Here is a 12,500-nt window from a genome sequence, read left to right as displayed (position 1 = left end):
GCAGATCTACAAGCTCATAGCGCGGCACCGAGTGCCGCGCTATGAGCTTGTAGGTCTGCTATTTTTGAAAAAACGTGAAAATGTGCCTCAAATCTTTGAATATATATTATTACAGAGTGAACGTTTAACTCAAATCTTTGCTTCTGGGGGGGGGTCCCTGGAACAACATATTTTCAGATGGGGGGGGGGGGGGGCAGAGGCATATTTCATATAATTGTTGGGGTCCTTGACATGAAATATTGAGCACCACTGATACAGAAAGTAAGAAACATAAGGTTTCAGGCCTAAATGGGTAAAAAATAAAAAAACGTCTAGGGAAGTGGGCCGTTAATATATGGCTTCGAATGTAAATGGCTAAGGAAAAACAATATTGCTAGGGATGAAAGTTAATGGATTACATGGAACAGGATTTCATTAACCATAAAAAAATAAAATTGGGATATGTAGTAAGAAGAAGAAGTAGTAGGTTAGGAGTGGCTTGTAGTCGGTCTCAGCCGGTAACACACGGGAGTCTATCCCCGTTACAATGCCCTATAGACCCCTGGGAGTTGGAGTCTATCCCCGTTACAATGCACTATAGACCTCTGGGAGATGGAGTCTAGCCCCGTTACAATGCGCTATAGACCCCTGGGAGATGGAGTCTATCCCCGTTACAATGCACTATAGACCCCTGGGAGATGGAGTCTATCCCCGTTACAATGCACTATAGACCCCTGGGAGATGGAGTCTATCCCCGTTACAATGCGCTATAGACCCCTGGGAGATGGAGTCTATCCCCGTTACAATGCCCTATAGACCCCTGGGAGATGGAGTCTATCCCCGTTACAATGCACTATAGACCCCTGGGAGATGGAGTCTATCCCCGTTACAATGCACTAGACCCCTGGGAGTTGGAGTCTATCCCTGTTACAATGCACTAGACCCCTGGGAGATGGAGTCTATCCCCGTTACGATGCACTAGACCACTGGGAGATGGAGTATATCCCTGTTACGATGCACTAGACCCCTGGGAGATGGAGTCTATCCCCGTTACAATGCACTAGACCCCTGGGAGATGGAGTGCTGAGGTGGAGCGCCACACCTACCATCAGCTCCCAGTATACTTCCGGCACGACTTGCCGCACCCAAGCCGTGCTACTCATAACGCTGAGTTGGCGGTGGCACGGGATCCAACCCATGACGTTGTGGTCCAAAGGCCGAGAGCTCTACCCACTGAGCTACCCGGCCAACAGAGGGAGATGTATACTTTACTACAGTACTATTACAACGACGACCGGCCCAGTGAGAGTAAACACATAGATAACAGATGATTATACACATTCTGCATTTCAAGCCAAACATAGCGGAGATAAAGCACTGAATCTAAACAATTTACTGGGCATTCGAATGGATTTCTGCATATGATTTTAAACAATTAATATGCAATCTGCAAGAAGGAAGCAAACCCATCCCAACCCTGACTTGTAATGAATGGACTTCTCTCAGCCTATACAACCATCGCTCTGTCAAGTGGACACTGTTGACTTCGACAGCACTCCAGTGAGTGAGGCCTTTCTGAAAAATGAGCTACGGGGTCACCGGGAAGTCACTCACTTCAGCCCTGTCTGCTTATTGGCTGTCGCGACAGAGCGAGGATTAGTGGTGGAGAGAGGAGAGACACACGCTTACCAAATGTAGTCCCTGGCACAACTCCAAATAGAGAGAGAGCGAGAGAGAGAGAGAGACCCTCATTTGATCATCCAATAGAGGGATGATTACATTTGGGTCATTGCAATATCTCCCCTGGTCAAAGACTGCACAAATTGTTTCAAAATCAAGTCGTTTTATAACACCTGCTTGCTCCCTACTGTGCCATGTTCTCCTCTGTTTAGGCTTTATTGATACGGTGTTGTGTTCTTGAACCGATTTATTTAAGTGAGCGATATAGGGCTTATACTGGGCTGAGGACTGACAAACGATAGACAACAGTGGATGTCTTTTGGCACGCTATATCTTTAGAATTATGTGTACTGGTTGTGGTTCTAATGCGTGAAAGTGTCTTTCTTTGGCTTCTATGATTCAGTATGTGTTTATATTCAACTTTTTCTATAAACTCATGACACACTTTGGCCTGCCACATGTCTATTGGATCATGCTTACGTAACAGATTATGGCGTTGTAGCACATGATATTAACCCATTTTGGGTGGGAACCCCCTTTGGTGTTTCATTATGTTATACTTTAGCTATTGAAAAATAGCAGATCTACAAGCTCGTAGCGCGGCACCGAGTGGCGCGCTATGAGCTTGTAGGTCTGCTATTTTTGAAAAATCGTGAAAATGAGGCGCAAATCTTTGAATATATATTCTTTCAGAGTGAACGTTTTTAACTCGAGTCCTTGCATCTGGTGTGGTCCCTGGAACAACATATTTTCAGATGGGGGTCGGCGGCCAATTACATATAATTCTGGGGGTTCTTGACATGAAATAGTTTGAGAACCACTGACATAGAAACATAGGGTTTTTCTGAAAACTGTCAGGATTTAGAAGACATTTTGTAGAATCGTCCTCAGGTCTAAATGTTTTAACCCATGTTGGGTGCATGGGAACGCCTTTTGGTGTTTTAAACATTATGTTAGAATTTAGCTATTGAAAAATAGCAGATCTACAAGCTCATAGCGCGCCACCGAGTGGCGCGCTACGAGCTTGTAGGTCTGCTATTTTTGAAAAATCGTAAAAAATGTGGCGCAAATCTTTGAATATATATTCTTTCAAAGTGAATGTTTTTAACTCTGGTCTAAAATGGGTTAAATGAGTAGCATAATGTGAGCTGTGAGAAAATGTTCTGTATGGATATCTGGAACATGGATATCTGGCACAGGTCAGACTTAGGAAGTGTGTGGCTGTGTAACAATGGACCATACGGCAGATATTATGGGATAGAATATGGACCAATGGAGATGCAGATTGAACATTTTAGTCTAGTTTTTATTTGTTGACGAAATTGTCAGTATATTTACTTAGCCTTGGTTTCAGTCATCATAGCTTAGTTTTCATGTAATTTCCATTTAGTTTTCGTCGGTGGAAAAAGGTGGTCGACGAACATTCTTCGTCTTGGTTTTTAGTCGCCGAAATCAACACCGGAGGTGGAGATGTAAAGCTGATCAGAGGATGTGATGAATCGATTCATGAATCTGTGTTGATTAATTGAGTACCACAGACGAATAACAGTCTAAATCCACACTATTGATCCATAATGTATAAATGATAGATAAGGGTTCAGGACAACAAGGCCTTTTCGTGGAGGGGTCAGTCTGAAACTTAGACTGTTTTTCGTCTGTGGTACTTAATTATAGGACGGGCCCTCCGAGTCCAAACAGGACGGCGCTGTTGAATCATGTACTCTGCTCTGAAGATTTAGTGAGAAATAATACTAGTACCGTATGCAATGTACAGCTGAAATCAATTCTCATTCAATCAATCAATCAATCAAGCAACGTCGTTTAATGCAGTGGTTCCCAAACTTTTTCATGTCAAGGACCCCCACATGGACACTAAATCAGCCCGCGGACCCCCCCCCCCCCCCCCCCCCCCCATTTGAAGAGATATGCCGGTGACCCCTCATAAGAGAAGGTTTTTACAGCTCTAGCAGGGATTCTCAACCCGTTTAATTTCAAGGACACCCCAGTTTGACATGCATTAGTCTACGGACCCCCCATTTAATGGCATTTCTATCTCTGCGACCCCCAATTTATATTGTAAAATCAATGTTAGTTTAACTCTGAGAGTGTACAAATCTTGAGGCCTGAAAGTACCGTATTGTGCCGAATATAAGACGACTGTGATTATAAGACGACCCCCATTTTCTTTCCAAGACTCATTTGTGGACATTGAATGTCAAATAGTCTCTAGTCCCCGATTATAATACGACCCCGTTTTCTTTTTAAGGATATTTCCATTGGATAAAAATCCGTATATTCAGGCCAATAGAGCGTCGCAGTCCCGCCCCCTACCATGGACCAGGAAATGATTCTCCGTTCATTTTCCTCATAGACATTTCAGAAAGTATTTATTTAAAGACGTTTACGCCGCGGACAAAGACAACTCGAGTCGTGACAAATCATGACAACAAACACAATTTTTGGGGCCGAACAAATAATTAGAAAGGAGAAAAAAACGGCAAGTTACAACAATTTCTTTGTTGTTTTTCTTCTTTGTAATTATTTGTTTGGTCCAAAATATTGTTTGTGTTGTCATGAGTTGTCACGACTCGAGTTGGCTTTGTCCCTGGCGTAACCGTCTTTAAATAAATACTTTTTTAAATGTTTATGGGAAAAATGCATTGGGATTCATTTCCTGGTCCATGGTAGGGGGCGGAACTGCGACGCTCTATAGGGGTAGTTGTTTGCCACTCAATAGGCGTTCCTGCATAACTTCCGGGTATGATGTTGATGTCACGCACATACCCAGTCTATTGTATTGTAATACCCTCTGTATTTGTAAGGCACCGATCAATTGAGAGCCAAATATTTGCTATTGTTTTGGAGAGTAGACATCTCAAATTGATTGAATTGGGCCTGTTTTGAACAGTGTTTCTGTAATGTCTTCCAGTTGGATCCTCAGAGCCTGCAGAACAAAGACTGGCAGAGGACGGTTATCAACATGAATGGGGTAGGTGTTATTTACACAGTACATGCATCAGTGTTGTTTTTGGCAGCACATTTTGATTTTAGTTTTAGTCATAGTCTCTTCAATAGTTTTCCTTTAGTTTCAGTCACATTTTAGTCGCCCGGAATGTTTTAGTGTTTAGTCTAGTTTTAGTCGACTAATTATCACAAGATTTTAGTCGACTAAATCTACAGTTGATTTAGTCGACTAAATGTATTTAGGCGGGCCTTGATGCCATCGTAATGGCCGTTTTTACACTTACTGAAAATAGCCGATCTACAAGCTCTCAACGCGTCGCAGCGCGACGCGTTGTGAGCTTGTAGATCGGCTATTTTCAGCATGCAACCAAGTGTTAAATTACTTATACTGGATCTCTTGTCCACTAGTCCCTTCCTAACATTTTAGTCTAGTTTTTATTTGTTGACGAAATCGTCAATATATTTAGTCTTAGTTTTAGTCATCATAGCTTAGTTTTCATTTAGTTTCCATTTAGTTTTCGTCAGTGGAAAAAGGTAGTCGACGAAACATTTTCGTCTTAGTTTTAGTCGACGAAAACAACACTGACATGCATATATTTTACACATCCCTATGTTTGCTTGATCCTAGTGTCCTTGTATTGTGTGTTCCACGCACTCTGATACTTAATGAATTGCATTTTTATAGCGCTTTTCCAAGTGCTCAAGGCGCTTTACAATGGTTCATTCATTCATACATTGGGAGGTGAAGCGGCGAACAGTCGACGCCAGCGTCCTCACTTCCCACATTCACACACCAATGGTGGCAAGCTCACACCGACCGACTCATTGGAGGCAAAGTAAAGCAAAGCAAAGTTACTATATTTACCCAGGGTAACTGGACTAAGCATCAGATACTTGTTTACAGCCAGGCCCTGCTCATAGAACTTTTCATGGTAGTGGTTCAATGCCTTGCTCAAGGGCACTTCAGCGGTGGTCATTTTAACGTGCCGGTCCGGGGATACGAACTGGCGACCTTCCGGTATCAAGACCGCTCCGCAAACCGTTCGGCCACCGCTGCCACAAGGCAATGTAGGGTTCAGTGTCTTGCCCAAGGACACTTCGACATGTGGACAGGAGGAGCCGGGATTCGAACCGCCAACCCAGGGATCATTGGACGACTTGCTCTACCTCCTGAGCCACAGCCGCCCACTTGTTTAAAGGGACACTTCACCCTTTTTGCAAAATAATATATGTTAATGATGTTTAGGAGCTTTAGAACACTTTCCTGGGGGTCTTTATGTGTGTAATATGTGGTTTTAGATATTTTAGATTGTAGCAGTGAGCCCAGTGTCTCTGATGTCATGGACACTGGGCTCACTTCCTTCCTGGACTATAATTCCCATAATACTTTGGTGCACTGCTCCTCCTTGTGGATAGGGGGAGGGCTGTCTTACTGAGACAACATGTAGTCCAGGAAGTAAGTGAGCCCAGTGTCCATGACATCAGAGACACTGTGCTCACTGCTACAATCTAAAATATCTAAAACCACATATTACACACATAAAGACCCCCAGGAAAGTGTTCTAAAGCTCCTAAACATCATTAACATATATTGTTTTGCAAAAAGGGTGAAGTGTCCCTTTAAGTTGTAACCTGACTGTCACAGGTAGCTATAATCCAACCTTATATACCTGCTGTTTACCATCACCTCCTGTGTGCTTCCTCAGGTTGAGGTGAAGCTGTCTATGAAGTTTACCAGCAGAGAGTTTAGCCTGAAGAGAATGCCGTCGCGGAAACAGTCGGGAGTGTTTGGAGTGAAAATCAGTGCCGTAACAAAGTGAGTTAATTGACACCTTGATCTTGATCTTGTACCAGCTGCTCGTCGTCTCTGTGTGTAATACTGGGAGCAATGCTCATGAGCTAGAGTAATATCTAGACCAGGTGTGCCTAAAAGATCACATGACCTCTAAAGAATATTAAAGGACCACTTCACCACTTTTCAACCTATCTTCATATAATAGGTCCTCACCAATAATCATGATAAAATGGCACGATTTTTTTCTACTCAGTCTGTGTCTCACAGGAGGGCTGTGGGCAGTTTAGAAACCGTCTTCCAGTGACATCATCATTAGGCAGATTTTTTTTTTAAACACGATTTTTTTACAAAAATGTTTAGATTTTCATTGTCGTGAGAACGATGGCTTCCATTTTTGCATTGCAACTTTCCAGGACTAGAAAGCCTGCAATTTCTATTAGCTTGTATTCCCCACTGCCCACAGCCCTCCTATGAGACACAGACCGAGTAGAAAAAAATGCGCCATTTTTTTCATGATTATTAGTGAGGACCTATTATATGAAGATAGGTTGAAAAGTGGTGAAGTGGTCCTTTAAGTAATTGAAATGAGAAAAAAAAAACTATTTGGGCATCTGCCACTTGAATTAACCCATGTTGGGCGGGAACCCCTTTTGGTGTTAGCATTATGTTATGCTTTAGCTATTGAAAAATAGCAGAGCTACAAGCTCATATAGCGCGCCACCGAGTGGTGCGCTACGAGCTTGTAGGTCTGCTATTTTTGAAAAATCAAAGAACCACTGACATAGAAACATAGCTTTTTCAGAAAACTGTCAGGATGTAGAAGACATTTGTAGAATCTGATCTCAGGTCAAAATGGGTTAAGGTGACTTGATTGACATCAAAAGGGCCTGTCAGCTCAAACCCACATTGCAGTATTTTGTTTCCAAGAGTGTTGCTGTCTGTAGTATTTTATCTGGATTAAGAGCGTCTGCTAAATGCCTAAATTGTGTAAATTGTGTAATTACAAATGAAATACAAAAACCCTACCTATTCCAATTTCCCCCTCAATTTCCCATTCAATGTGCATTTGTCTGTCTTATATGTAACGCCAGCTCCGCTATTCCAAAGCCCTCTTGGGTACATATTTAAACTATTTTCAGCAATGGCATAGTATTTTTTATTCCGGTGGGTAGATCTTTACTTGTCCATATGGTCATTTTGAAAGTAGCTCTCAAGTTGAAAAAGTGTGGGCACCCCTGATCTAGGCCATACATGGGCAACTGGCGGCCCGGGGGCCACATGCGGCCCCCACCTTCACTTAATGCGGCCCTCAGGTTAATATCGGAATACTGCTTTTATATTATTGATTTCTGCTGTTACAATTCCAAGCATGCAAACATGACCCACTTTAATCACTTCCATATTCGTAGCTTAACTCAATGGTCGCCAAGGACTTATTTAACTTCTTTTTCATGATGTCCTGGAGCGCCAAGGACGTGTTTTTCGTGTTTTATAACATGGTAAAAATATAGACACCCATGTACATGTCTAACTACTTCACATAGACACCCATGTACCTGTCTAACTGCTTCACATAGACACCCATGTACATGTCTAACTGCTTCACATAGACACCCATGTACCTGTCTAACTGCTTCACATAGACACCCATGTACTGTACCTGTCTAACTACTTCACATAGACACCCATATACCTGTCTAACTGCTTCATATAGACACCCATGTACCAGTCTAACTGCTTCATATAGACACCCACTCAGAGTTAAATTAACATTGATTTTAAGATTGGGGTCCCACCGTCCCAGAGATAAAAATGCCATTAAATGGGTTCTTCTTACGGTAAGCTAGAACTGTAATAAAAATCTTCTCTCATGGGGGTCCCTGGCATATCTTTTCAAGATGTTATTAGCCTAATTAGGCTAATAAATGTTGATTTATGTCCTTGACATGAAAAAGCAATTGTATCAATTGTATGTACTGTACATCCTTTTTTGTCCTGATCAAACTGGGTGTTTTTGAGATGAAAAGCTTTGAGAAGGACTGCAGTTAGTGTTATATCCAGCAGGTGTCACTCTTTAACCATTCATGTTTATGGTGTAAACAATAATTTGTTATCATTATTTAGTGACATTTATACAAGCTCCTGTTAATACTTTTATTATGTAAACTAGAAAAAAAATCACAGGCACACCTAAGCGCTTTCATTTTATGAATTAAAAAAAATGATATACTGTAATGTCCATTAAATACATAGGTCATACTCAGAATTGTGTTTTAACCAGCACAAATAGCTGATCTGCAAGCTCACAACGTGTTGCGAGGGAGCTTGTAGATCAGCTACACCAGTGTTACCTGCTCTCTGACTACATGACATCATTAGAGAGTCCTGTATGAGTTCTCTGGTGACGTTTGAGATGACTGCTCGTGCTGAACCATTTCCCACACTGGTCACAGCCATACGGCTTCTCTCCTGTATGAATTCTCTGGTGATGTTTTAGATGACTGCTCGTGCTGAACATAGTCCCACACTGGTCACAGCCGTAGGGCTTCTCTCCTTTATGAGTTCTCTGGTGATGTTTTAGATGACTGCTCATGCTGAACATAGTCCCACACTGGTCACAGCCGTAGGGCTTCTCTCCTTTATGAATTCTCTGGTGGCTTTTGAGATGATTTTTCATGCTAAACCTAGTCCCACACTGGTCACAGTGGTAGAGCTTCTCTCCTGTATGAATTATCTTGTGACTTTTGAGATGACCCCTCTGACTGAACCTAGTCCCACACTGGTCACAGTAGTAGGGCTTCTCTCCTGTATGAATTCTCTGGTGAACTTTTAGACCACTGCTCGTGCTGAACCTAGTCCCACACTGGTCACAGTAGTAGGGCTTCTCTCCAGTATGAATTCTCTGGTGACATTTAAGATTACTGCTCGTGCTGAACCTAGTCCCACACTGGTCACAGGCGTAGGGCTTCTCTCCGGTATGATTTCTCTGGTGACGTTTGAGAGTACTGCTCCTCCTGAACCATTTCCCACAATGGTCACAGGCGTAGGGCTTCTCTCCTGTATGAATTCTCTGGTGAACTTTTAGATCACTGCTCTGGCTGAACGTAGTCCCACACTGGTCACAGCCGTAGGGCTTCAAGCCTGTGTGAATTCTCTGGTATTGGTTGAGAGGTCTATTTCTTCTGTAGATATGTTTGAGTTGGGCAGGAAAGACATCTGTGATGGAGAATGAGGAGAGAGGAAAAAAACATGAATAAAATGTTTTAAAATAACATGCAAGCTGTGTTGTACGCACGCACACACAGATATATGTCCCAAAGAGACCTTTGCCCAACCGCATGCGCACACACACACACACACAGATCTATGTCCCAAAGAGACCTTTGCCCAACCGCATGTGCACACACACACACACACACACACACACAGATCTATGTCCCAAAGAGACCTTTGCCCAACCGCATGCGGACACACACACAGATCTATGTCCCGAAGAGACCTTTGCCCAACCGCATGCACGCACACACACACACACACACACACACACACACACACACGGCACACAGAGATATTTGTCAAACACAAACACAAATGAAGATCTCTATGTGCCCCCGCACCACACACGCACAGCGCTAGCTAGCTAGCTGGTGTTAGGAGGAAGCATTACTCGTTTCTCCACTGAGTACCCACAACATTTCTGCACATGTGCTTTCAATGAAGATGAAATCAAAGTGTACAGTGACATGAAAACATGCACATACCTTGTATGTGTAACTTCATCACAGGATGCTTCAGCATGGCTGCCTGGTAGATCTGTTCCTCCTCTATCCTGTGTAACTTTATCACAGGATGCTTCAGCATGGCTGCCTGGTAGATCTGTTCCTCCTCTATCCTGTGTAACTTTATCACAGGATGCTTCAGCATGGCTGCCTGGTAGATCTGTTCCTTCTCTATTCTGTGTAACTTCAACACAGGATGCTTCAGCATGGCTGCCTGGTAGATCTGTTCCTCCTCTATCCTGTGTAACTTTATCACAGGATGCTTCAGCATGGCTGCCTGGTAGATCTGTTCCTTCTCTGACGCAGCAGCTGAAAAGCTGTCGGACGACATCTCTATTTCAAAAACTCCAAATAGTTCATCTCCTTCGGTTCACTCGGTCGGTCAACATTTGAAGCCCACTTTTACCGTCTGGGACTTTCCTCGCTGGCATTCCATGGTCGTGAGGTCAATGACTTGACTCGGTCCTCTGCTCTGCTCTCTGACTAAACTCCACCCACTCTCCACCCACTGTTACAGCACTCACAGAGTCAACTTACTCTCCACCCACTGCTACAGCACTCACAGAGTCAACCCACTCTCCACCCACTGCTACAGCACTCACAGAGTCAACCCACTCTCCACCCACTGCTACAGCACTCACAGAGTCAACCCACTCTCCACCCACTGCTACAGCACTCACAGAGTCAACCCACTCTCCACCCACTGCTACAGCACTCACAGAGTCAACCCACTCTCCACCCACTGCTACAGCACTCACAGAGTCAACCCACGCTCCACCCACTGCTACAGCACTCACAGAGTCACATATCAAAGTCCCCCCCCCCTCGCCTCTGCTGTACATATTCTTTCTTTTGATTTCTAACTGTTTTATATCATATATCATCATAAACCTCTACTCGACTATTATCTCATCCATTGTACCTTTTTGGCATCTTTAGAAGACTAGTTTTCTCTGAACAGTGTTTTTGCCAAGTTCACAGCTAATTTCCAATCGGTACAGGCATAAGTTCCGAACATACTAACAGTCCGACAGTCATTATTTAGTCCGACACCCGCCTACCCCAAACCCTAACCCTGACCGCATGCACGACGCGACGCATGTCGGATCAACGCATGTCGGAGTTTTGGTGTGTCGGATAAGCGTGTGCACCCCTTGACACTTTCTGCCAGTGTTGGACCAGTTTAGAGTATAGTTTTGTTGATTAGGCTTTTTTCCCCACCTTACCTCCTTTTTAGGCATTAAACGGGTCAAAGTCCTTAAATTGTCACTTTACTTGTTTTTCCTCATGGACCTGTGGATTGTGTCAGCTTACCTCATGTGGATGTGGACACTCGCTCCCTTTTTTCACAGACTTTAGGTTTTGGTGTTATTGAGGGGCATCAGCCCCTCCTATATTCAGCTATTAGTGTCGATTTTCGTCTTACACAAACATCATTAAATTCCCATTGACAATGTCATGTAGACGAGCAAATCGGCTATTTATTTTCCTACACAAAGATGTATTGACAATGAATGGACTAGGTACGACCATTTGTGGACGAGCAAATCGACATGTTATGTCATGATGATGCACGATGATAAGAGCGCCCCTCACTTCACACAGGTGTGATTTTATATCTTATCTCGGGTACTATGTTACTTAGCCCCATATGTGCCCTCTCCCTACGCTCATTCTGTAGCTCAGAGATGAGGTCACAGAAAGAGCCCCTCCCACCCCGTTCAGAGACGGCGCATGTTTCCACAATTCCCCATTTCTTACCCTTTTCTAAACAATATATCAAAAATGTGAAGTGGCTTTCAGGGTTTACACTAATTCAACGTCAACAACGCCAAAGAAAATCCAACTTTAAACGGTTACACGAGCGTCTAGCGGTTGTTTAGCATGTTTTTCAAGGAAGTTGAAAAGCTTTAGCGCCTCCCTGGCGCCTCCCCTGGTCGAAAATGTCCAACTGACTTCAGTTCACTCGACATGCCCGCGCACACGCACAAATCCCTTGATAAACATGGAAGCGGCTGACTAAACCAACCGCTGTAACGCTCGTAACCGTTTAAAGTTGGATTTTCTTTGGCGTTGTTGACGTTGAATTAGTGTAAACCCTGAAAGCCACTTCACGTTTTTGATATATTGTTTAGAAAAGGGTAAGAAATGGGGAATTGTGGAAACATGCGCCGTCTCTGAACGGGGTGGGAGGGGCTCTTTCTGTGACCTCATCTCGGAGCTACAGAATGAGCGTAGGGAGAGGGCACATATGGGGCTATATGTTACTATGTGTGAGTGGTTGATGCTCAGCGACACCTTTT

The 12,500-nt window shown here is 43.5% G+C and overlaps 2 protein-coding genes across 2 annotated transcripts in view; one reads left to right on the top strand and one right to left on the bottom strand.

Moving 5' to 3' along the window:
- The window catches only part of LOC306934682 (breakpoint cluster region protein-like), a 103,860-nt gene that overhangs the window by 65,190 nt on the left and 26,170 nt on the right, over positions 1-12,500 (top strand). The window contains exons 17-18 of the mRNA XM_079517360.1: positions 4,589-4,648; positions 6,330-6,439. Coding sequence (XP_079373486.1) covers positions 4,589-4,648; positions 6,330-6,439 — 170 coding nt within the window. The remainder of the gene's footprint in view (positions 1-4,588; positions 4,649-6,329; positions 6,440-12,500) is intronic.
- Positions 8,562-10,740, bottom strand: LOC306934697 (uncharacterized protein). The gene is made up of 2 exons (XM_079517385.1): positions 10,180-10,740; positions 8,562-9,634 (listed from the first exon to the last, which is right to left on the bottom strand). Exons 1-2 carry the CDS (start codon positions 10,526-10,528, stop codon positions 8,781-8,783), a joined length of 1,203 nt encoding a protein of 400 aa, XP_079373511.1. The 5' UTR covers positions 10,529-10,740; the 3' UTR covers positions 8,562-8,780.

Source organism: Electrona antarctica (genome assembly GCF_951216825.1).
Source record: "Electrona antarctica genome assembly, chromosome: 12".
Taxonomy (NCBI): Eukaryota; Metazoa; Chordata; class Actinopteri; order Myctophiformes; family Myctophidae; genus Electrona; species Electrona antarctica.
The sequence above is the reverse complement of the archived record's forward strand: the minus strand, read 5'-3'. Positions and strand labels throughout refer to the sequence as shown.

Coding starts and splice junctions, on each gene's coding strand:
- LOC306934697 (XM_079517385.1), bottom strand. CDS start 10,528: ATGTCGTCCGACAGCTTTTCAGCTGCTGCGTCAGAGAAGGAACAGATC. Junction 9,635..10,179: donor GATGAAGTTACACATACAAG/GTATGTGCATGT, acceptor TCTCCATCACAG/ATGTCTTTCCTGCCCAACTC.